The 24,363-nt window shown below is 40.1% G+C and overlaps 1 protein-coding gene across 2 annotated transcripts; it reads right to left on the bottom strand.

Moving 5' to 3' along the window:
- Positions 1-807: 807 nt before the first annotated feature.
- Positions 808-21,274, bottom strand: kdm2ba (lysine (K)-specific demethylase 2Ba). Of its 2 annotated transcripts, none has more exons than XM_067413346.1 (10): positions 20,918-21,274; positions 14,611-14,877; positions 13,234-13,377; positions 12,539-12,625; positions 9,019-9,336; positions 7,930-8,933; positions 6,621-6,784; positions 6,374-6,535; positions 5,220-5,438; positions 808-2,232 (listed from the first exon to the last, which is right to left on the bottom strand). In XM_067413346.1, the coding sequence occupies exons 1-10, from the start codon at positions 20,972-20,974 to the stop codon at positions 2,042-2,044; spliced, it is 2,613 nt and encodes an 870-aa protein (XP_067269447.1). In that variant the 5' UTR covers positions 20,975-21,274; the 3' UTR covers positions 808-2,041. The 2 variants fall into 2 exon arrangements, with proteins under 2 accessions (XP_067269447.1, XP_067269448.1); XM_067413347.1 differs by having other exon boundaries at positions 9,019-9,327; positions 20,918-21,226.
- Between the last annotated feature and the right edge of the window lie 3,089 nt (positions 21,275-24,363).

Genomic DNA, 24,363 nt, shown 5'->3' with positions numbered 1-24,363 from the left:
AAAAAAAATATGGACGACACAACTTCATTCTCTTCAGGCAATTGAAGCCTCCGGAGGTCCGAACATGGCGCTGACACTCAGCCCCAAATCTACGCAATAGAGATCTAGACTGGAAACTGCACGGTACAGAGCAGGAAGTAAAGGACACGATAACAGAATCCTGCCCACACTCTCGTAGACACAGAACAATTCATCATGGAAATGTAGAAATTAAAGCTAAAGCTCTAATCTCCTCCCAAAAATCCCAAAAGAAGTCTGTTAGTGTTAGCTACCTCATAAAATACGTACGAATTACCAGTGTTTAAAACGATTCTCAACCGTAAGCTTGTAATGTTATAATCTGAGTGGTTCTGGTAGCTTGTCGCAGGAAATACAAGCTTCTGCCGTTCGTCTTTGCGTCATTACATCACGTCTTTATACATAATGGAGGGCTAGTAGGAGTTATCGCGTGTGTGGATGCTGCAGGTGGCGGATCATTTGTGGCCTCTTCTTACAGCACCTGAAATGTAATTAAACTTGTCATTTTGATGGCGGTTTGCAATTCAGAAAGTTCAATCATCGTTGACATTTGGTGCATTGATAGACAACCCACACATACACCTGATTAGCTTCTTCCTTGCTGATGAGCCCTGCTGACGCACAACCCACATATAGAAGATAACGCCGCAAATTACTGCAATTTCAGAGTTCAAACAGAGATGGCAACAAAGAGGTAAAACTTACAGACTGCAGCTTTAAAGTTGCCTAATACAGGCACATTTACATTTGTTTTTGGGTGGTTTAGAAAAGAACTTCCATTTTCAAATGTCTCACAGTATTTTTTTAATTACATACAAATATAAATAGCCGAATGTACATTAGAATGTTTTAGATGGCGAACAATGCCTTAATTTATAGTGGTACAAGTATGGTGGCTTAGATCAAATGGCAAACTCCCTCTTTCTGACAGTAATCATCCTGAGACAAAACTCACAATAACACACACCATTAAAATCATCTGTCATCATAACAGTTACCGTTTCACAATAATAATCACTGGAAGGAATAAAAAGCACATGATGACTTTTATAGACAAATACTGCATGGACGTTCAGCAAAGTCTTTTTTGAGCTCATGGGGAAAAAATGCAGAACTACCTGATTGTGTTGAACAAAACAAATTACTGAGCAAACAAGATTAAATAATCAGCAATTTGTTTGGGTTAACACTTGTAGAACTGTGCTCTACACAGGCATAGCTATGACAATTAGGCTACTGATAGCTGAAGGCTTGCCTGTTAAAACTGTGTAAAACAACACAGATGGAATATGGCACTGGTTTATAAATAGACCTTATAACAAATTTCACTTCTATACCTGTTTGAGATAAGAACAGCAAGTACTTGAAATTCAAAGCAGTCAAAACTCATGACTAAAAAATGTTGATCAGACTGGAGCATTCCAGTACTGATTACATAAAATGGACAGAGATATTTAAAAATTCCATTATATTAAAAACAAAATAAAGACCAATACATAGTATATCCAGGACTGAACCAAATATAGCACAGAAATCTGAACTGATACATCTTTTTGTACAAAAAAAAAAACAGTTTGGAGGGTTTTGAATAATGTACAATCATGCTTACTCCCTCATAGGTTAAGTGTTCGTAGTATCCATTGAGTATGTGGATGTCGTGAGTGTGTGTGTGTGTGTGTGTGTATATACACCCATTGCTTCCTCTGCTTTCTACTACACCACCATTTAAATACAATCTCCTGGTAATAGCACATAAATCTCCTCTTAAAGATTAACAGAATTTGAAGAATAAAGTCCATCATCAGAATACACCATTCAGAATAGGAGCAGAATTATGTGCCTTTAAGTACAACATGTCTGCTCATCATCTCCAATTTGAAAGATGACAGAACGCTTTGTCCACATACGTTGCAGTGCTTTGATTTTTTCTTTTTAAATGTGCGATTCCAGTTTTTAGTCCAAACACATGAGTGCACCTGATACATGGTATCATTTTAGACTGGTGTTCAGGTCCTCCCAGACACTAGGGGGTGCTGTGTAATTTTTGGAGCAGTTTATCCTCTTGCAGTTTGAAGGGGACGATGACCGACATCTCAGCAATGAAGCGCTCGCATGCCTGTCGGCTCACCTGCTTGCAGAATCGCAGGTCAATGCGGCAGATGCTTCCGCAGCGTTTGAAGTAACTCAGTGACTGATCAGTGACCCTGTTACACACTAAAGAGAGAATTCAGAAAGAAGAGATCAGTAATCAGGGAGCGGGAATTAACAGTTTTACAGCATTAGACTCAGTGAACCCAACATTTTTTAAAACTATTTGTTAGTCCCAGCCAGGTATACCACTGGTCCTAAGTATACCAATAGGGGCTTTCGCAATGCAGGAACTTTCCCCAGAAACTAGAGACTTTGGGGTGGTATCATAGATTGTATACAAAAATATGGACGTAGTGTCTGTGACGTCACATGTGGGCACACCCTTAGGCCGGGGACACACTGCAAGAGTGGCGTTTCTGTAGCGTGTCATCCACAGGGCAGCTGCCTGACGTTTTCTCTGTCTTTACACACCTGAAGCGTGTCTGACGTGGCGCTGTGCCTGCTGCTATTAATGTACAGGGAAGCCCTATACTTCATGTTAAAGGCTACAGAATATTTAGTTCTGTATTGACAGGTTTAATATTTCAAAATCGATAATTATGTTGTTTTTTATTATTACAATTAGGCCTATCTGCATTTATGTTAACCTACAAACATGAAAATGTCATTTATTAATATGTATTCATGTCAAAATGACATAAAAACCGCATTTCCTATTCTATTTTGCCTGGAAACGCTTCCAACACGCTCGCGTGTCGCGTGAAAAATATGCGTCACTTCTATTTGAAGCATGCACGCGTTTTCCGTGCGGCTTGGAACGCTCGTGAGCCACGCGTGTGACGCAGGCAGTATGCAAGCTCTAACTGGTTAACATGGGAGCCGAAATAAAAACGGACACGGCACGTAGCAGAGACGCTCACGGCACGCTTGCAGTGTGTCCCCGGCCTTAATTATGCAGACCTTTAAAGGCCCACTGAAGTGCTTTGGAACGCCCTGCATTATTCAATGTGTTGACGTAATTTCCCCTGAAACGGCTCTTGCTGTTAGCAGCTCCTCCCCTTTTTTGAAACAGCCAATAGTGTTTCGTTAATATATAGTTTGACTAGAGAGGACCTTTCTGTTTGGTGAAGCCAGTTTCCTCTAACACCATATCATCATAATCTCCTCCATATCGCTTTAAAATGCAGCATTCTGTACAGAATTAAAATGGGTCCGATATGTTTGTTGTCTGCACGGACACGTACATTTGAACCGCGCTGCTCTCGTGTCTGTAGTCTAAATTTAGACCAGAGCCGTTGGTGTGTGTCTGCTGCCGTGGTGCGTGAAACTAATGTGAAAACAGACTTCATTCGCCTCAAATAAAAGCATATTTACACTGAATCGTTTCCTATCACATATATAGTGTGCTATGTGCCTTTCACCATGTAGGAATTAGTAAATGTGTGTTAACAACTGACCGATTTCAGCCGCAGCTTCAGCAGCGTAGGGGGCGGGCTTTAGATTCTAAAGGGCATTTTGATTGGACAGAAGATTTGACGATAAGGTGAAGTCTGCGATGATGTCATCAACATCTGAGGTTCATTTTAACGGAAGTGAGAGACTGTTAATTTTGAATGCTTATATCTCCTAAATGCAAATTTTATCATTGTTTTGGAACATACCAGCTTATTCATAACTTTAAGGCTAACACAGTCACACTAAAAGCTAAAAAACTTTGGTAAAAAAAATTGCGGTAAAGTTGGAAATTTTAACCTGGCGCTCAATGAGATTCTGCTTTCCTTCTGAAGCCCTAGTGGCCAGTCGAGGAATTGCTTTAAATTAGTTTAAATTACTTCCGTATTGGCTTTAAGAGAGACTGCGGGGGGTTGCCGCTTGGGTGGTACTCGTGTGTTTTTCGACCACAGGAACCAGGGTCTAAATTATGTTCTGGGTAAAAACTGCTCACGAGGTAGTACTTTGTCAAAGTTCTACCTTAAAAGAAGATTCGGGGGTGGGACTTGGACGCTGAAAACGCTGATTGGTTGAGTTCACGCAGCATTTTATTTCAACCTAAAAGTCTGTTGCAGTGCGTGCAGTAAGAATTGTTTGCTATTCGAATCAACATTAACAATGAAGTTTAAAAAATACACCCGATGGACAGACGTTGAGGTTAAGGCTTTATTAAGCTTATATGCGGAGGACGAAATCCAGTGAGAACTGTAAAGTCGCACGCAGTCCCAAATTGAATCCTAAATTGTTCTGGGTAATTTCGGTGGAAACGGGGCTTAAATTTTAGGAACTAACCACCAAGGTGGTTTCTTGAGAACTAAAAGTTTCCCTATGGCCGTTTACCTGGTTGCATACACACTGGAAGTAGGAACTCTAAAGTGACGTAAGCTGCACTAGTTGTTGTGAAATTTATTTTGACGGCGCGTTGGACTTTTATTTTGACTGCACTGAGAACGGCAGTGCCTGAGCACACAGCTCTCACTTCGTCTTCATTAGTTTACAATCATCACTCTAAACATGAAACACAGGATCTCACTCTAAACATGCCCACAGTTCCAATTTATGAGCCAAATGACGTAACCTGCCCACAGGTTTCACAGATTAAAATGAGAGCATTTTCTTTGCGTCAGTGTAGCCAGACTGAGTTGATGTTCTGGAAACTTTAAGTGATGATGGCATTTGCTGGCCTGCTGGCTGCTAATGAATTTGGTTCAAGACCAGGTTTAGAGGCTAGTTCACACTGCAGACACCAGATTCCAACCAATGCAAAAATCATCAGATTACATCACTGCTAAGACATTCCATGACTGACAAACAGATTAAACATGTACAACTGTTTAAAAAAATACGCAGACGAAACGCAATGGACACCAACAGGAGTAACACACTGATCCGATCAAACACAATAAACAATCTGCTGGCATTGGAGCAGTGTGAATTAGCCTTAAGGGAACAATAAGGAGCCCATTTATCTTTGGTGGAAACAACAGTTCAAGATTAGCCTCTGGCACCAGCACTATGTTGGTGAAAAAGGGATATTAACTTGTGGGGAATATTAACAGTTTGAAAGCATTTGTTGTAGAAATGGAATTTGTGACTGAATATTTAAACAGTGCAATTACCAGAAAGGTTGACATCGGTTAGGGAGTCTCTGGTGGTGGTCCCTGCAGCAGTAAGCAGGTTTACTGACTGGTCATTGATATGGTTGCAGTAACTCAAGTCCAGACGGGAGAGTAGAGGCATATTTTTAATTATGAGACGCAGAGAGCTGTCCGTGACGTCCAAACCAGCCAGACGCATGTCAGTAACATTCCGTAGTTTGCTGCGTGTGTCCATCTGACCTGTTAGAAAAAGAATATTAATGTGAATTGTGTTGCATGTATTTGATTCTGAGTCTTGGATATGCAAATATTACGGTACATGTATCCGTCCCAAACCCTCAGGGTTCAGTGCAGTCAGAGGACGAAGAAAGGCTGAATCTGAAATCACCCCCTAAACCCTCCATCACTATTTTGTACTTTAATCCACTAATAGTTCACTTAAAGGAGTGAATGAAAACAAGTGAGTGAATTCGGATAGCCGTTGTGTTTACATTGGCTGTACACTCGGTATTGCGGTGCAATGTGGGATTAAATTAATGCACTCATTAAAATCCACTATGGTTTCGGACACCACTACAATTTGCTGTCACCTCAAATAGTACCCTATTTAAGGGTATAGGGGGCGATTTAGGAATTAAGCTATAGTCAGTTACAGGCGATCCACACTCCAGTCCAGAAGAGGGCGTGCACAGTAATGCAATGGAAAAGGAAAACGAGAGACGGTCCATGCACCAATCCAAAATGAGTTCAGATGGCACACATGCTTTCTAGTAGCCTATTATATGCTGAGGTTCAATTAATGTTTGTGATGGCGCTCCACTAACATCACAAAGAGGATAGTTTTGCAGCTGATTGTGAACAAATACCTTTTTTTTTGTATCAGCCCTACAAAACAAGTTGACCTATGCAAGAGGGCATTCTGTTTACTGCTTAGCGCTTCATACACTAAAAGAGGCTATGCTGTACCAACTACCTCAGGGGGGACTAAATGCCATTCGGTGGTAACTGTGTTTTCAAAATAGACAAAAAAGAACCTAGCTGTGATTTATTGCTTTTTCCTGTTGTACCAAACTCGTACCAAACCGTGACCCCAAAACTGAAGTGTGTACCAAACTGTGACTTCTGTGTACCTTTACACCCCCAGCACATATTGATCCGAAATGTTGTTACAATACCTGGTCTGTTGTCAGTCGGAGGGGATAGTAAGTCTCTCATCTGGGGGTCTTTGAGCCCCTCCACCCACTGCAGATCTAGAGTACGCAGTAGAGGACAGCTGGATGTGCAGAGAGCCGAAACGGCCACCCATGAACAGCCCGATAGGAGGAGAACCCTCAGTCCTGCATCCAAACACATAGGCATTTAGTGATACCAACACAGATTTGGATGACATGGATCTACATCCTTGCTCACATGAACACTGACCTGGTAATCGGTTAATAAGCCAGCTTAATTGCTTCTTGGAGATGTTGGTCCAGCTCAAGTCCAAAGTGATGGGCTGTCTGCGAATTATTCCACTCAGCATGAGTGGGGTGATGGACTTACAACGCTTCAAATCGATACAAGTCCACAATCTCTTGTCACAACACCTAAACAGATAAATAAAAAGATGTTAATTAAAACCACAAATCCACAACCTTAATAGTGACCAACTATAAAAAATGTCATTGTAATAATAATAATAATAATAATAATAATAATAATAATAATAATAATAATACATAGGACCTGTCTCAAAATGGCACTTCCATTCTCATGGCCTTTACTTGCGCATGTTTGTTAAGTCCACGAGACTATAGGCAGGGGTGTACAATCCTGCTGCTGGAGGGCCAATGTCCTGCAGAGTTTAGTTTCTGTCTGCTTCAAACAGGACGTTTTGCCTAGAGTCCTGAATGCCTAGAGTAGCTGGTTAAGGTGTGTTTAAATATGGTCCAAGCTCAACTCTGCAGGAATGTGACCATTTCCAAGAAATAATGGACACCCCTGCTGTAGGGTATCCAATTTTTCAGTTCATAGTGAAAATGGCATTATACTATCCCAATATTTCTCAACCCTGTTCCTGGAGGCACAACAACAGTGCATATTTTGGATGTTTCCTTATGTGATCCATACATTTCATGTCTTGAGCCCCGTTTCCACCTAAATTACCTGGAACAATTGGTCATTGATACCCCATTGATTTATGTAATTATCTATTACAGACATTGACCATGAGATGGCCGAGATGAACGCGTGCCATCAGACAGAAGACTTTTAAAAACGCCGGTTGAAATAAAATGCTGAGTGAGCTCAACCAATAAGCATGTTCAGCACCACCCTAGAAGACCCACCCTTGAAAGTTCCTGAACTTTGAAAAAGTACTACCTCGCTAGCAGGGCTGTTTGGAGGGGGAAATATTTACCCGGAACTTTATTTAGACCCTAGTTCCTGTGGTCAAAACACACCGAGTACCACCCCAAAGATCCTAGTTCCTGGGGAAAGTTCCTGCGGTGGAAATGCAGCTTTGGAGTCCCTATTAATAAGCTAATGAGTTACAAATGTGTGTTTAAATAGGGAGAGTTTGATAATGAAACAGAGTTGGGAAACACTGTACTACTCAACAGTCCTTGCAACATTATGTCACCAAAGTGTAAACTAATTGAAAAGGGCCGAAAGAGTTGAGGGTGGCATTTGGACAAGCTCCAGAGATAAGTCCCAAGTTTAAAGTGTAAACCAGCCTTTAAGTCTTTCTTACCAGCGATTCCACGTCCGGCACACGCGCATGCACACGCAAAGTTCACGATGGCTCAAGTGACTGAAGATAGCCAACCATGCTTCTCTGGGAGCTATGTGATTACGCCCATCAGCTTGTGGTAGCCTATCAGGTGGGGGGCAAATTGGAGGTGGCCGGATCACATGCCGCTCCATCTGAACACACTTGGGAGGGGAACGTGCAGGAAGTGGTCTGACTGTAGGTGAACTGCGGTTCAAGCCAAGTGGGGTGATCTGAGGAGGGTAGAAGTGGCGCAGCTCCCAAGATGTCCCATTCATCTCCCTTGCTCGTAAGTGTGGCCGCTCCCCTCCTCCCTCTCCGCCTGCTCCCCTTTCTACTCCTCCGCCTCCTCCTCCGTTCCCTGTAGTCCCGTTCCGTAAGCCTCTCTTTGGTTCCTCGTTCTCGCTGTCCTCGGGTTCACTCTTGAGGGGCTGCTGGTTCTCATTGGCCAGTGAATGCTCTGTGCGACGGATCTCCATGTTAAGCTGCTTGCTGAGTTCTGCGCTGAGCTGGCGGTTAGGGGGTTTACGCCGGTGTCGCCTCGCCCGAGCGCGTGGTGCCTTTTCTTGCGTCTCACTGCCTTCGCTGCTCGGCCCTGCCCTTGGGGAGCTGCACCGTGACGCGTCACTCTCAAGCGCTAAAGAATGATTCTTCAGTACAGGGCTGCTGTCCCTGCCTCGTTTGCCATTATTCTCCTCCTCCTCTTCCTCATCATCTTCCTCTTTTTCTTCTTCTTGGCCTTCTTCTTTCCTTAGGATGTTAAACTCCTTTAGGGACCTGAAAGGTGAATCTCTCTCCTCCCGTCTCTCTTCTTCATGCTCTTCCTCTTTTCTCACTGTGCTGTAGTCTTTCTTAAATGAACGGCGAGGCGGTTCTCGCTTCTCCTGCCTCTCTTCCTCCTCATCAGAGTTGTCTTCGTCCTCTTCTGTCTTCATGTGAGAGAGTTTGGGAATCAAAGTCTCTTCAGGCCTCCAGGGTTTCTTGGGCTAAAAATTATGTCAACAACGTTAATAAATGAAAACATACAGGAGATATGTTTATGCAAATAATGGTTGTCTGTGTAAATGTTACCTTCTTTTTAGCACTAGCCTCCTCTTCCTCTTCATCATCATCAAATAACTTCCTCTTCTTCCTCAAGAAGTTGGGCACTTCCGATCGTGGCCTTGGCAGGCCACTGGGGGTCAAGAGTGGGGGTAGGCGCGAGGGCAGATCTTCAGTCTTCAGTCTGGGAGTTTCCTCCCTCTCACTCTTCCTCTTAATGGATGGCGCACCTGTTGATGTCTGTTCCCCTTCCTCCCTACCGTCACGTCCTACTTTTTGCTCCCTCAACAGGGACCCTGGCAGGTTGGATGCGTACTTAAACCCTGGGCCCCGTTTTTGCTTGCAGGCCAAAGAGTGGCAAGAAAATACAAAAGACAACTTTATACCTTTTGAATGTTATGGACTGGTCAACAAGCATGAATTGGTATAACATTATTTATACCAATTATACCTATTTAATTGCTAAAACATTTCTGAGTTTATTTTAAGAGAAAGAGCTTGACAGTCAGTTGCTTAACGGAATTATAATTATCATAACATGACTATTTGTATTTTATTTGCATCTGGTTTGACAGTTTGCTTATGGCCTTCTTGTCATTCTGAGTGAGAAACACGGGTTCCTTAAAGGGTTAGTTCACCAAAAAATTAAAATTCTGTCACTAATTCCTCATCCTCATGCCGTGCCAGACCCGTAAGACCTCCATTCATCGTCGGCACAAGATATTTTTGCTGAAATCCTATGCCTCAGAAAGGCCTCCATTGACACCAATGTAATTTCCTCTCTCAAGACCCATAAAAGGTAGCAAGAAATTGTCAGGGCGGCCTTTAGACGATGATAGACAGATGATAAACCATAATGTAACGTCATCAAATGGAGAACTTGTTCGTATATTCATTCACCTTCACTATTTCTCTCAGAAATTATGATCATGTTGGTAAGTACTCTGTGTATCCTTACATTCTTTTTTTCACAACACCGGCAAAGATCGTTTACACTCATCTTTTTCTTCTAACGTTACTTACAGTGTGCGTGCAAACAGGGTTGGGGGGGGGGGGGTTTCTTTGGGAAAAAATATCGTTTAGGGGGTAAAATGTGTGTTATTTTGGCAAGGTCCTGCTAAAATTCGCATTCCTGGGTCTATATATCACATAATTGAGGTTGCTTCAAACCGCAGACATGGAAAACAACCCGCGGGAAAACAGCAGACTTACATTGCAGTTGCATTCTATTGACATTTGACAACTAACTTTATGCATCGCTTCGTTGCTCTGATTGGTTGTAGGTCTATCCAATTGATGTCTTTCCTGGTTCGGTTGGAACATGCCCCATAATCACAGCCCAATGGAGCAGAATCAGACTCATAATTTTACTAGAATTGAGTATGACCACGTCACGCAACATAAAAGGTACTAAAGACGTCGTTAAAAAGTCCATCTCACTACAGTGGTTTTAGTCATTTTATGAAGTGACAAGAATAGTTTTTGTGCGAAACAAAAAACAAAAAAACAAAACTTAAATAGTGATAGCCGTTTTCAAAACACCGCTTCCTGAAGCTTTGAAACTTTATGAATCAATGTATCATGATTCGGATCATGTGTCACACCGGCAAACTGCTGAAATCACATGACTTTGGCAATCTGAACAGCTGATTCGATACACTGATTCATAATGCTCCGAAGCCTCAGGAAGCAGTGTTTTGAAATCGGCCATCAATATATAATTCGTTATTTAGTGGGGTTTGTTGCGCGCAAAAACTATTCTCATCACTTCATAAAATTATTGTAGAACACTGTAGAGATGGACTTTGTAACAAAGTCTTTGGTGCCCTTTATGGGTCTTGAGAGAGGAAATGACATTGGTGTCAATGAAGGCCTGTCTGAGCCATCAGATTTCAACAAAATATCTTCATTTGTGTTCCGAAGATGAACGGAGGTTAGAGTTGAGATTCTCTGCCTGAGCCCGAGCCCGAACCTGACCCGAACCGACCTGGGGGCCGGGCCGAGATTTCCCGGCACTATCCTTGGGCCGGGTAGGCCTTGATCAAGCGTTTGTGTTTTTTTAATCATTAGACTACTTTACTAGTCTAATTGGGTGGGCAGAAACCTATGCTATAATCAGAAATTCTATATATTTTTTTAGCAAAGTAAGAACTAATACAACAACTAAGAAACAAATGTGTAGGCTACAAAGTTGCACAAGTCAGGATTAGTCTAAAAATGTGCGTTAAAGTCACAGCTCGTGCAGTGATGAAGCGCAGCATTCTGAACAGAAACGCTCTGTGTCAAGAGCTGCTCGCGTGAACACTGCACTTCGCTTAATTAAATATCTTCGAATCGTTTCGTTTAAAAGTGGACATTTCAAGATTTCTATATGCAAATTTCTCATGTCTGTGAGGAAAGTAGCCTGCTGAGTTTCGGTTTATTTATGAGACGCGCGCTTCAGTTCATGAGCAATGAAAGCGATCACTCCCACGACTTCATGTCACGGTTATAGTCTGCTATTTGCTTTTTATTTATTAAATCCAGGCAATTGGCCTAAGAAACCTTTTTTTTTTAAATTAAGATACAATTTAAACAAAACGAAAGAAATGCTTTCTACAAAACAAAACTTAATATTAAACTAAATATAACCACCAAAATCATTTCTGACCCGCATCTTTTCACTTATCATAATCAGATGCAATGTAAAAATAATATGATAATATTTAAACATAAATATGAAGAAAAAACACATTTAATGGCTACAACAAAGTAAGCTACAGATAATTGTCTGAGCTGGATTTGAGCAAACATCAGTTTACCGGTGAGCAGTTCATGAGTGCGAGCCTGCGGATTATTGAGCATTTCGCATTTATTAAGTCAATTTATTTATATAGCGCTTTTACAATGACGATTGTTTCAAAGCAGCTTCAAAGTGTTAAACAGGAAAATATTGCAACAAAATTTGATTTGGCAGTACAGTCGCTGTGGAGAAAACAGCGATGTTATCAACTTATTTAAGTTCATCAATGTTAGTTTTAACATGAGTCTCACCAGTCCGCTTCGCTGCGCTTTGCTCATTACAGGCTCGCTCTCATCAGAACGCCCACGTATTTTTAAAAAAATGGTCGGGTTTAAATCGGGCTAGGGCTCATAATTACAGTTAATGTGTCGGGCCGGGCCGGGCCGGGCTCGGACACAACGTGCACGGGCTCGGGTAGGGTCGGGCTAGATTTTTTGAGCCCGATCTAACCTCTAACGGAGGTTTTACGGGTGTCAAACGACATGAGGGTGAGGAATTAATGACAGAATTTTTATTTTTGGGTAAACTAACTCTTTAATGCTTTTTGTAAGAAACGAAAACAGGAACTAAATGTGTGAGGCAACACAATATTTTAAAAAAGTATGAAATTAATTAAAAAAACTTATAAAAACACAATCACTGCTTAACTGTATACCACATAAATGTGTCCATTTGATAACAAAAGGACTATAATTAACACTCAAATACTTTCTTCATCTTTGTTGTATTCTACCCAAACCACTATACTGCTGTTCCCCAAATACTCACTTTTCCAGTTTTCCCAGCATAATTGCATTTTGGACATTCCCAGCAGTTAGGAAGCTCATCATTTACTACCCCGGCTGCATCCTTCACCTGTTTAGGCAAAACAAATCAAATTAATAGCAGAAGAAATGTCTAAGAGCATTTATGAAGAAACACTCTTGCCAAGTAATGTGAATACATTACACCCCCACACACAAAAGGGGAACTAAAGGGTGTTAAAAACAGAACCACCCACTAACATGCACTTCATCTCTTCCTTCCTTTTGTGCCCACACAAAACAAAAAAAGAGCACAGTATATACAGCTTTCCTTTTACTTCAGAATTTATCTTAAAGCGATAGTTCCCCCAAAAATGACAATTCTGTCATAATTTACTCACCCTCAAGTTGTTCCAAGCCTGTATGAGTTTCATTGTTCTGCTAAACACAAAAGAAGGTATTTGGAAGAATGTTTGTAACCAAGCAGATAGAGCAACAATTAACTACCATAGTAGGGGGGAAAATACTCTGGTAGTCAATTGTTGCTTTATCTGCTTGGTTATGAACATTCTTCCAAATATCTTCTTTTGTGTTAGCAGAACAAAGACACCCATGCAGGTTTGGAACAACTTGAGGGTGAGTAAATTATGACAGAATTTTTATTTTTGGGTGAACTGTCCCTTTAAGTCAGTGGTTAGGTTAGGGTTTAGTCAGTCTGACCTTGAGGCAGTTTGGGTGGACAATCTCGTTGCAGATGGAGCACTCCATGAGCATGGCGTTAAATTTTTCATCTTCATCATCAAGTGTGTCTTCTTTGCCGGCTTCACCACACACCACACACACTGCTGTGTGCGGCAACACAGGCTGTGGAACCACATGCCAACACATTAACATCCACAATATCAACATGTTTTAAAATATGTTAAACATGAAAATAATAAAATAGCACACTCCTATTTGGATAAACACATTTTAAAGTGATGGGTGATAAAATTAAACTGGCTATTCAACTGAATTACCGTTACCTTACCTTTGGTTGTACAGTTTGGCCATATCTTCTGGATCTCAGTTTGATAAATGATTAAATGTCTGTATTGATACATCGCCTTCAATACATCTAAATGTTATTCCTCATACATTTGCGGTGGTGAAGGTGAAATCCGAAGGAATTTCAATTCCTTCATTTCAATGAGATTAAGATTTACTATTGAAAAATTCATTATTAAAGAATAAGATTACTGAGTTCACACTTGTATTTTGGTTTGGACCAAAAAAAACAATTTAGTTCCGGTCCACTTAGCATTCAGATGTTCACTGAACCTAAAGGCAAAGAGATACGTTCTCAACCTGATTGGTTGGGTTTTATGACGTATTGCCTATTTTGAGACAGAACTGTCAAAACAATGCTGTGTGCTGGGCTAAATGAGCTCGTTGTATGTGCATAGTCTGCATATAATGGTATTTTGATCAGCTGAGGACTCATGAAGAGCATTTAAAATGTGTAAAGGAGCCAAAACAATGGCAGTAATCCCTCCGTCACACACACAAATCTACTGCGAGAAGACGGGTTCTGATGCCTGTACCAAACTGTGATAGGCAATATATGATGGAAAAAAACAGATATGCTTGAGCATTCTGTCCTTTTAGGGTCTTATCTTCCTATTTTGTTTAATTTACATGTCTTTGGTCCATGTTAGGTTCATGTATCATTCGAACCCCACCAGAGTTCGTTTAGACATGGACTGAGACCCATCTTTTCAGCGATCTCGTTCTGCTTGTTTGGTGCACACCAGGATATATATGGCAGCATTCACACCTATTCAAATGAACCACACTAACAGAGCAATCGCATCAGAGTTAGTTTTAACTGAACCAAAAATACCAAGTGTGAACACACCCTAAGATAAAAATCCCTGAGGTCTGGCTAAAGTACCTCACAAAGACTGTCCCTACATTTTCTGATATTCAGATTCAAAAATAATTTATTTTGGGTCTAAAATTGGATGTTTCGCAAGTAAAGAAAATCTGAAATGGGGTTGTGATTTATTGCATCACATTGGTTCATGAATCATCTCAGTGTCATCTTGAGTTTCTTACCGCTATACACTGTCTCATAATGCAAGACTGTTTCATTCGACCAGGTCCTCCAAACTTCTTCATGTCCTTACAGAAGTGACACTCTCCACATTCCGTCCGCACACATGCCTCGCACTTCCGGCATCGTGTGCGCCTGCGGCGGGCTCCAGAGGAGGTTCGGTTGGATGGCAGCTTGACCGCTGTAGCAGTGGATGAAGAAGTGGTTGCAGCCGGGGTTGTTGCTGTTGATGCAGCCATTTTAGGCTTGGGTCTGTTGGGTAGCCGTTGCTGACGAAAAAAGAGAAAGAATGAAAATTAAACACTGAAGTGAGAAAAAAAAGTCACTGCCATGTAGAAGACAAACACTAAATATAGTCCAGCTCCAGTCCAAAGGCTAATGTGAGGCCCTCCTACATGCTTTTAAAAGTACAATCTGGCAATTTTGATGATTTTTTTATTTTATTTACTGAATTATTTTACATTTGCATTTCAAACATGCTGTTTTATGTGTACTAGACATCTGGGAACAGGAGTGAAATGCTCCTTTTTGGTTCAGAATTGCTGTATTGTTGGATGCGAATAGGCTAAGCTGGCTGTTGGTTTAATGTTGCTAATAAAACTAGAAAAATTGCAGCCTGCATGGTCTCCTTTATACCATTTCCTTGGCAAAAAACGAAATGGCACAGGCACCTGGTTCAGCTCACTGGTAGAAATTAATTATTGAGTATCACAGGTGCTCTTCTGTAATGACTTCATTCTGCATATTATACAGCTCTCCATTAATTCAAAGCTCTTTCCAGTCCCTCTTATTGACCGTTTTACCCACTCACCATTCCTGTGTGAATCTACTGCACTATGCGCTATGCTTTAAAATGATCTATGTTCATATCCTTTATTTTTCCACCCTTGAGATTTCATACTCGACTGTGCACCTCTTTTGAATTGGATATTCAGCTCAGCTATAGGAATATAACCTATTTAAAAAACATAATTATCCTGCTCTGTTATTTGGATCACTGTGATGGCTCTCTAATGTAGTAATAAGCAGCAGACCATGTGCATGCACTATTACTTTGGAGGCATAATAATATTCAAAAATGTTGCCTAGTTGCAAATACAGAAAGCAAAGTTCAGGACTTATAGGTAGAAATATTTGCATAATGCCGCCCAAATGCATACACAAAGAAAGAAGACATGTCTTCGGCTCAATTTGCTCTTCCAAACCCCCCGAAAACTGAGCCGTACCGGGCCGTACCATGCAAAGTGCCTGTAGTGTTGTTGCCGCCATTTTGTGGCGAAGCTACACATTATTTGGTCTTCCGAAAGTTGACGCAATTAGGAATAAGTGGTTAAGATTTATTTAAAACACTGTTCCGGAACAGTATAACCCAAATGTTTGTTTGTGTGCAGCCTTTTTTTTTTTTTTTTTTTTTTTACAAAGGACAGTTTCCTGAACCTGAAAGAGATCAAGGCCGGATGAGCACAAAGGCTATTTCTAAAAAATGGGGTAATTCCAAATTTGCTAGGGCAATCTGGTTCTTCTGTATCAGAGCCCTTTATTATTTGTTAAAGTATTTGTTATTGACTGTTCAAATGCAGAGTTTTGTGCAGTGTAGTGTAATGCATATTGTTTGTTTGTGTTTACAAACATTGTGTCTTCTGTTGTTCGCTTATAACTTGTGGAGAAAAGATGACAAACATGCATTACGTGTCCTGTTTCACACTGGCCGCTCAAGCGGAGCGGAAGCTGCACTTTCACACGTTCAGCTGAACCCTGGCTTGTGTACTGCAAATGGGTAATTGACAAAGAAGCAGTAAAAAAATATTTTTTTTGTAGAACACTACTTTTGAAAAAAAAACAAAAAAAACATATTGTAATGTAGGCTGATGTTTGAGAAAATATATGGGGTCACTAACTTTTTTCACTGTTTTTTGAACATTTTTACTGAAATGTGAAGTGTCCTATATTTTGACAGAAATAATTAAGAATATAGGGGTGTCGCACCAAAGGGCAACAGAAATGGTTCCAAAAAAGAAATTTTAAACAAAATCTTACCATGTGCACAAACTGCACGTCATGGGCTTCACAGTAACATGACCTTGAATAGGGTCCTTCAGCTAATTAAACTTATTAGTGGAATTGCCCGATTTAAAATCAGGATATGGTGTCACACCAGAGGACATGGTTTTCAGTGACAAAATGTATCAAGTTCCTTTGCTTTAAGAAATATATGGATGAAAATAATTAATATAATTTACTAAAATATCAGGCTTGAGACAGTCACACCATAGGACAATTTTGAGATTTGGATCAAATAAAAATAAATCTAAAGACAAAGCAGTTTTTATATCAACAGGCCATATCACACCGACAACCCAAATACATACGACAACCCAAATATCCGGCATGGTCATCTGCATTTTCAGAATCCGACTGGAGAATATGGTAAAAATGACAACATTATTAACTCTTTATAATAGCTTTGTAGGCTGAAGCTTGCGATTATAGTAAGGGCCCTGACATTTCCGACACTTGAGGTGTTCGGCCAATCACACCACACTGGGTCAGCTGGCCAATCATAGCACACTACGGGTTTTGGAAGGAGGAAATCAATGCGTTTTAGAAAGATGGGGCATAGAGGAGCTACAATAATATACAGTATGTGAATTATTATTATTTTTTACATGTAAGTGTATATATACATATATATATATATATATATATATATATATATATATATATATATATATTCTATTACACCCAATAACCCAACATAATGATCTTTAAAATAGCATCATATGACCCCCATTAAGCCCTAAATCTCACTGAGCCATGGTGCAATCGCTATATCTAGAAATGAAACTGGCAACAATGTCAAATCAAAATATAGTTCCAGGTAGCCCTGTATAACATATATCATGTTATATACTAAAAATTAGAGGTTGACATTTACTTTTTCTTAGATAAGTAAATCTACATTACATTGAGCAGATGCTTTTATCCAAAGTGATTAACGATCCAATTACAAATTTGGCAAAGTACTCCTGCAGTGTTTTTTCTAAGCGGTCTTGTAAAGGAGGAAATGGGTTTTCACTGTTTCCTAGGTGCTAGAGATGCATTTGTGTGAGAAAAAAATAGTTCTTTATTACATCATCTTGCATTTTTTTTTTGCACACGGTACAGCGTCTTGCTCAACATTGTCTTATATTAGTGTCATCATCATCATCCTCCTCTCTAAAATGATCCTAATATCAGCTTTCTCCATTGCACAGTGTCGTTATCTTGCCTCCTCAGCTCAGATAATGAATACATTACAACAAGCACAAAACTGCAGTGCAGTACTGGAAGTCTGTCCTTCTGCAATGTAACCATGGCAACACAGCAGTTCTTGCTGACTGGTGGAGTGAAGGAATACTTCTATTCAACATTTAATTGGCTCAGAAGGGGGGGTTGACGATTGGGTTTAACGTCTTTTTTATGATTTCGTTTCCAGTTGCATTTCATCTGAGATATTTCCTCTGAGGGAATAAATAGTAGCATTGTAAAACTGAAATTCAATCAAGATCAAATGTGTTATATTCTTAACGGGATGTTTTAGACATTACAAGCAAATACTGCCATAGAGGTATTCCTGCCTTTGCAAATCATTCCCTTCACACCAAAACAACTAGAACACAACCATTCATCATAACAGATTCAGGGAACTGCAGAGCGCAGACTATAAGAATGCTTACTATAAAGCACAACAGTGTTTTTGTGCTGTGGAGTGATACTTCACAGCTGTGACCTCTATTCCTGCAGTCCGAGTGTGGAACCCAATATGAAAGATAGACATTTCAAAAAGAATGCTGTATCACAGCCAGTATTTATCAGCTGTCCAATGGCTACACATGTATGAGAATCTAAGATGTAATCTCTACCTCAAACAAATAACTTTTTGGACTGATGAAGCTGATCCTAGATTAGACACCAGCTCATTCAGATGTTCTCCAGTTACTCTTCCATTATACGTTACAACATCAATGGATATGAAGTCTTTCAGATCTATGTACACAGATACCTGTGAGTCCAGCATAATACATGAATAAATAAATAGCACAGACTGTACTTTCTGAGGAGCCTCATTCCTTTGAACTTCTTCTGCTACTGGGTCTTGAAGAAATCATTGCATCACAATGGTCAACATCCGCAAGGCTCCTTATTCCTATCAGCATGCAATTTACCTAGACACGTTTTTTTTCCAAACTAAGTCCATAATTATTCTCCATTCTGAAAAATCCACATGCATCATCTGTTGCGGTTACGTATTTTAGCCCTCATGGGAAGTTACCATTTATGAGTTTGGAAATAATAATTACGCTGTGATGTCTATTCAGGTGATTTAAGTCGGAATAAAATGGATACGCTGGGCAATTTCATATTCTTTTCTTGATTGTCTACTTCTTGAAAAAGACAGGAAACGTTTTAACACTAATGCAAAGGATGCCGTCTAGTTGTGTTACTGATGCTTTACACATGTATTTTATTGAACGTATGTGCTGCCGCAGAGAATGATGGGAAGTTTGATCAACCCCGTCTTTTCATTCATGACTTGAAGGTATCCCAAACAAAGGCTATTCTCCTAAAACACTCATTCATGTGGTAGATGAGATCATCCACACATCATCCCATGTACAGACAAATAGAAACATAATTACAGACTTTGTGATGTTTATGGGCATCAAATCTTTTGCCATTTATTATGCCCCTGCCATGACACAAGTCAAAGGACCCAATAAATCATAAGGCCTCATTGCAACCAGTGAAAACTACCGCCACTGCTGCACAATATGAGGACCAAGTCAATGACAACATATTGAGCTGTGTTGAGGTGCTCTGTGTAAGAAAGAAATATTTGAAGACCAATGCACTGCATTGTGACCAATTTATGTACCAATTTATGTGAATCAGTCAAATCTACGTATAAAAGCTTTAAAGGTGATTATATACAAGGGGCAACTTTTTTGAGCAATGTTGCCGGGGCACTGTTGCCCATTGATGGCAACATTGCCCAGCAACATTGCTCAAAAAGTTGCCCCCCATCACCTTTACCGCAGTTTAGCTAGTTTTCGCAGACGAAATTTAGTAATTTCAATAGGAATCAATGTGATCAGGAATTTTGCATAAAGCCGAAAGATTTCCCCATGCAGATTTCGCAAAGGTTTCAAGTTGGTCATGTGGATTCACTAAGTTGCTTGGTTTGAAACCATTTTTGCCCATGAAATTTCCCTCCAAAAATGTGCAAATATGGCTGCACCTTTTAGACCAAACACATGTCTAAAGAGCCTTGGCAAATGTACCCTTTTGACTTATAGACTACCCAAGATGAACTCAGACAGGGGCCCAAGAGCAGCCCCCTATTTCTCCTCCCCTCCCCCAGTCTTCAACAGCCAAAGAAACTGTTTTAAAGACATAGGACCTAGTTATACGTCACAACAGGGATTAAGAGATTTGAAATGCACACATTATTTGTGTTGATGGTGAGCACATGTGGCTAACTTGGTTCAGTGACATCCACATATGTGCATCCAAAATACAGCTATCAGTCTGTTGCAAAAATGTGGAACTATGTGGACCTAATTATTTTTAACCTTATAAAAGGGTGCAATAGAAAAACAGTTTTCTAGTCTAGATTTTGTCCACACTTAAAAACAACAAACCAAGCATTATGTTCCATTTTCTTACAAAACAGTTTAAGCAGCAGTGCATCATGGGAAGGGAACTTAAGGGCAACACATGTCCAGTCATGCTGCTGCTTAGTCTTCCTTTAATACTTCCTTAACTCCCTAAAAACCCTGCACATGTGTGAAAGTCAGAGTACACAAAGTATCTACAAAATTTTAGTTCTCCCAAAAAAAACAAAAACAAATGAGACTAAACCAGTATAAAGCGTATCCAAACACAAAGGTAAAGCAATAGGAACATGTTTTTTTCCTTAAAACTAGTCTTTCTGAAGGAAGCATGAATGTGTCAAACCAATCCCAACTGATAGCTGAAGCTCAATGGAGACAAACAATAAGACAGAGGCTATGTGGTGATACCACTCTGATCACTCTGTTGTATCAGTGTTTTCTTTCCTGTCGCACAGGAAACCCCTCCGGTCTTATTACTACTGAAATAAAGTCTCATAGAGGGAGAAGAAAGATGGTGAGGAAGGTGAAGAAAGCAGAAGGAGGGGGAGAAAACACATGCCTTGTTTAAAAAGACATGGTGCTACGAGGTAGGGAACCTGAGAAGGCAGCTAATTGTTTGTGTGTATGTGGAGAAACAGAGAGAGAGAGGACTGACCTGTTCGGCTGTGTCCGAGTCGTAATCCTCATCGTCCGCGCTCAGTGACATGGCCATGGCTGCCTGATCTCATAGCCAGCCAGACAAACAGAACATGGACATGGCTACCACAACCCCCCAATCACAGTCGCCCTCTGTCTCCTCACCCGATTTCCTTTCTCTATTCCTCTTCCTCTAACCTTCCCAAATGTCTCGCTCCTGTTTCTCTCCCTCTCTTTTCCTGTCTGGAACAGGCAGCTGCACAGGCACACACCAGCCTGCTATCTCATGCATATGCACCAGAAAAAGAAGACGGGGGAGAGGGGGCCTCGTCTCAGCCAATCACAGACCACCTGGCGTCCAGTTACAGGCTTGCCTACAAAGAGCACACATTGTACTGTGTGGGTCTGGGTGGGAGATGGAGATGGAGAGGGGGAGGGGTGGCACTACTGCACACAAAAGGACTACTGACATTACCATGCGCAAGCAAGGTCTCGCTCTGCGACTGATTCAGAGGGTCTGATGTTGTCTTCCTCTTACAAATACAGGAAGTTATCGGTTAAACTGGGCTTGATTGTTTCGGTCTAATGTGTTGCTGTGTTGCTTTCTGCAACCATCGGTGCATGAAAGTCTCATAGAGCAGTGAAACATGGTGGGATGCTCATTTAAAAGACAATGCTCAAATACAGTCACATTCAAGGGCCTCTATTTCATTTAGGAAGTTTCAAATAACTAACTCAGATTGAAGGAAGTAGGGTTTGTTTGGATCAGCAAATGCAACCCATTCTGCTGAATGACAAATTTAGGCATCCTCATTTGGGTAGATGTAGTTTGAATCATCACATGTTATGACTGAAATTTCCACAACAACCTATTCAACTGCTTAAAGATGAAAAATAATAAGATGTCACAGATACTAGTATATAAATATATATATATATATATATATATATATATATATATATATATATATATATATATATATATATATATATATATATATATATATATATATATATATATATATATACTAGTATCTGTGACATCTTATTGTTTTTCATCTTTAAGCAGTTGAATGCTTAAAGATGAATGTGCCTGTCAGTCAAATAACGTGCTCCACACGGAACTGGGGGGTTAATAAAGGCCTTTTGAAGCAAATCATTCCGGCCGATCGCCTTTTATGGAAACGTGTTGAAAGTGCCTTCTCTGAGTTCAAGATGCGTACACGATGTCTGACGAGCGTACCTGGTAGCGTAAGCCTTTGAACTGCAGAGGCACTTTCAACACTTTTTCCATAAACTGAATACGGAAGGCGATCAGCAGAAATTTTACTTTATAAAGTTTTAAATATGGATATTTTATAACTCATCAATTCACTTCAAAAAGGCATTTATTAACCTCCCGGAGCCATGTGGAGCACATTATTTGACGGACAAAGGCATTTTTATGGACTTCAACAGAGCAACAATCCCTGCCATTATAAAGCTTGGATTAGCCAGGACTTTTTAATATAACTCAACTTGTATTCGTCTGTAAGAAGAATGTCATATACACATAGGATGGCTCTAGGGTGAGTAAATCATAGGCTAATTTTCAGTTTTGGGTAAACTATCCCAGTAAGCGCAAACCCCACTCCACAATCTATCAAGATGTGTTATTAAAGCTATACTAAGGTTAAGGTTTGGCTGTAGGTGAGGGTTTGGGTTAGAATTTGTTTTATGGCAATAGTATATTGGCATTCTGGCAGAAGAGTGACCTCTGACCCAACATATGCGTAGCGTAAGCTTAGGTGAGAGTAGACGCCTCTCGCAGTTCAAATAGTGCTGGGCAACAAACTCAAGCTCCTCCTACATTCCTATTTAAAAGTTCTCGTTTTAGACTTCTAATACGTGACCGGTGTTTGTGTTCGCCAACATATCATGCGTCAGGTCAGAGGTCACTACGACAGTTAGCGGAAGTTATTGATTATTGTTATAAAAGTTATAAATATGGATATTTTTCTTACAAGAACGCATCACTTCGCTTCAGAAGACCTTTATGTGGAGTAGTTTTATGATTGATGGATGCGCTTTCTTGGGCTTCATAAACTCAAGGATCTATTTACTCCAATTATAAAGGTTGGAAGAGCCCCAATTGTGTTCGGCTGAAAAAAAGAAAGTCATATATGCCTAGGATGGCTTGAGAGTGAGTAAATTATAGGATCATTTTCATTTTTAGGCATTTTTTTTCTTCATTTTTAGGCTTTTTTTTTTTTTTACATTTGATTACATTATTCAATTTCTGTACCTGAAAATGTGTCACTGGTATCTAAAAATTTGAACCAAAAAATCCATAGCATTTAGCTCTTCTTGAGCAGCTCTAAATATTCACTGTGTTATTAAATTAAAGATAAAATATAATAAAGCAAAAATATGAACAGTGAAAGTAATTGTAGCTCCAATTAGGTGTACCAAACATTGGTCTCGGACTAGGTCGAACTCGTTTTGAAAAAAGTGGTATCGGTGGATCCCTAGTTATTATGGTTTTACTACAAATACCACAGTGATGGTTATAATGACAAACCTATGGTAAATTAAAAAAAAAGCAAACAAAGCAGACATAAAACCTAATTTTAGTATCTTACACACAACAGTTTCTAGTATAAGCAACATTATTTGACTGTGTACATCTTAATCTGTTGTGTAAAAAAATTGACAAACAAAAACCAAAGTTGAGGTATAGAGATTACCTTAGTTATTCATCATACAGATGAATCTCCTAATGACATGTTCAGATTCTGCACCTAGGGAAAAAAAACAAGACAGATATTGGGACTTTTGGTGGGAAATAAACCATGTGTGAGTCAAGGATTAAGTGTACTAATAAGAACTGGAATAGGAGGGGTCGGACAATGAAACTGAAACCAGGTTTTAGACCACACTCGTTTATTATGGTGTAGGCAGGGCCTCCTTTTGTGGCCAATACAGCATCATTTCATTTTGGGAATGATTGTGGTCATAATTTGATGCTGGTGGAGGAGGCTGTTTCATGACTTGATCCTCCAAAGTACCCCAAGTTGGCTCAAAAATATTTAGATCAGGTGACTGTGCAGGCCATGGGAGATGTTGAACTTCACTTTCATGTTCATCAAACCCTTCTGTCATGAACCTTGCTCTGTGTATTGGTGCATTATTATGCTGATACATGGCACCCTCTTCAGGGTACAATGTTTGAAGAACCCTTAAATGCAGATGGTAACTCCCCCAGATAGGGAAAGGCAGTGAAGGTGGACTCATCAAAGAACACCTGTTTCACATTGTCCACAGCCCAATATTTGCACTGTTGGCACCATTGAAACCGACATTTGGCATTGGCACTGGCATGATTGACCAAAGATTTGATAGCAGCCCGACCATGAGTATTGACTGCAGAGCTACAAACAGTTTAGGTAGAAAAAGGTTTGTCGGGGTACACATATTAAATTCTGC

This window comes from Pseudorasbora parva, chromosome 13 (assembly GCF_024679245.1).
Source record: "Pseudorasbora parva isolate DD20220531a chromosome 13, ASM2467924v1, whole genome shotgun sequence".
Taxonomy (NCBI): Eukaryota; Metazoa; Chordata; class Actinopteri; order Cypriniformes; family Gobionidae; genus Pseudorasbora; species Pseudorasbora parva.
This window is presented reverse-complemented; position numbering and strand designations above follow the sequence as displayed.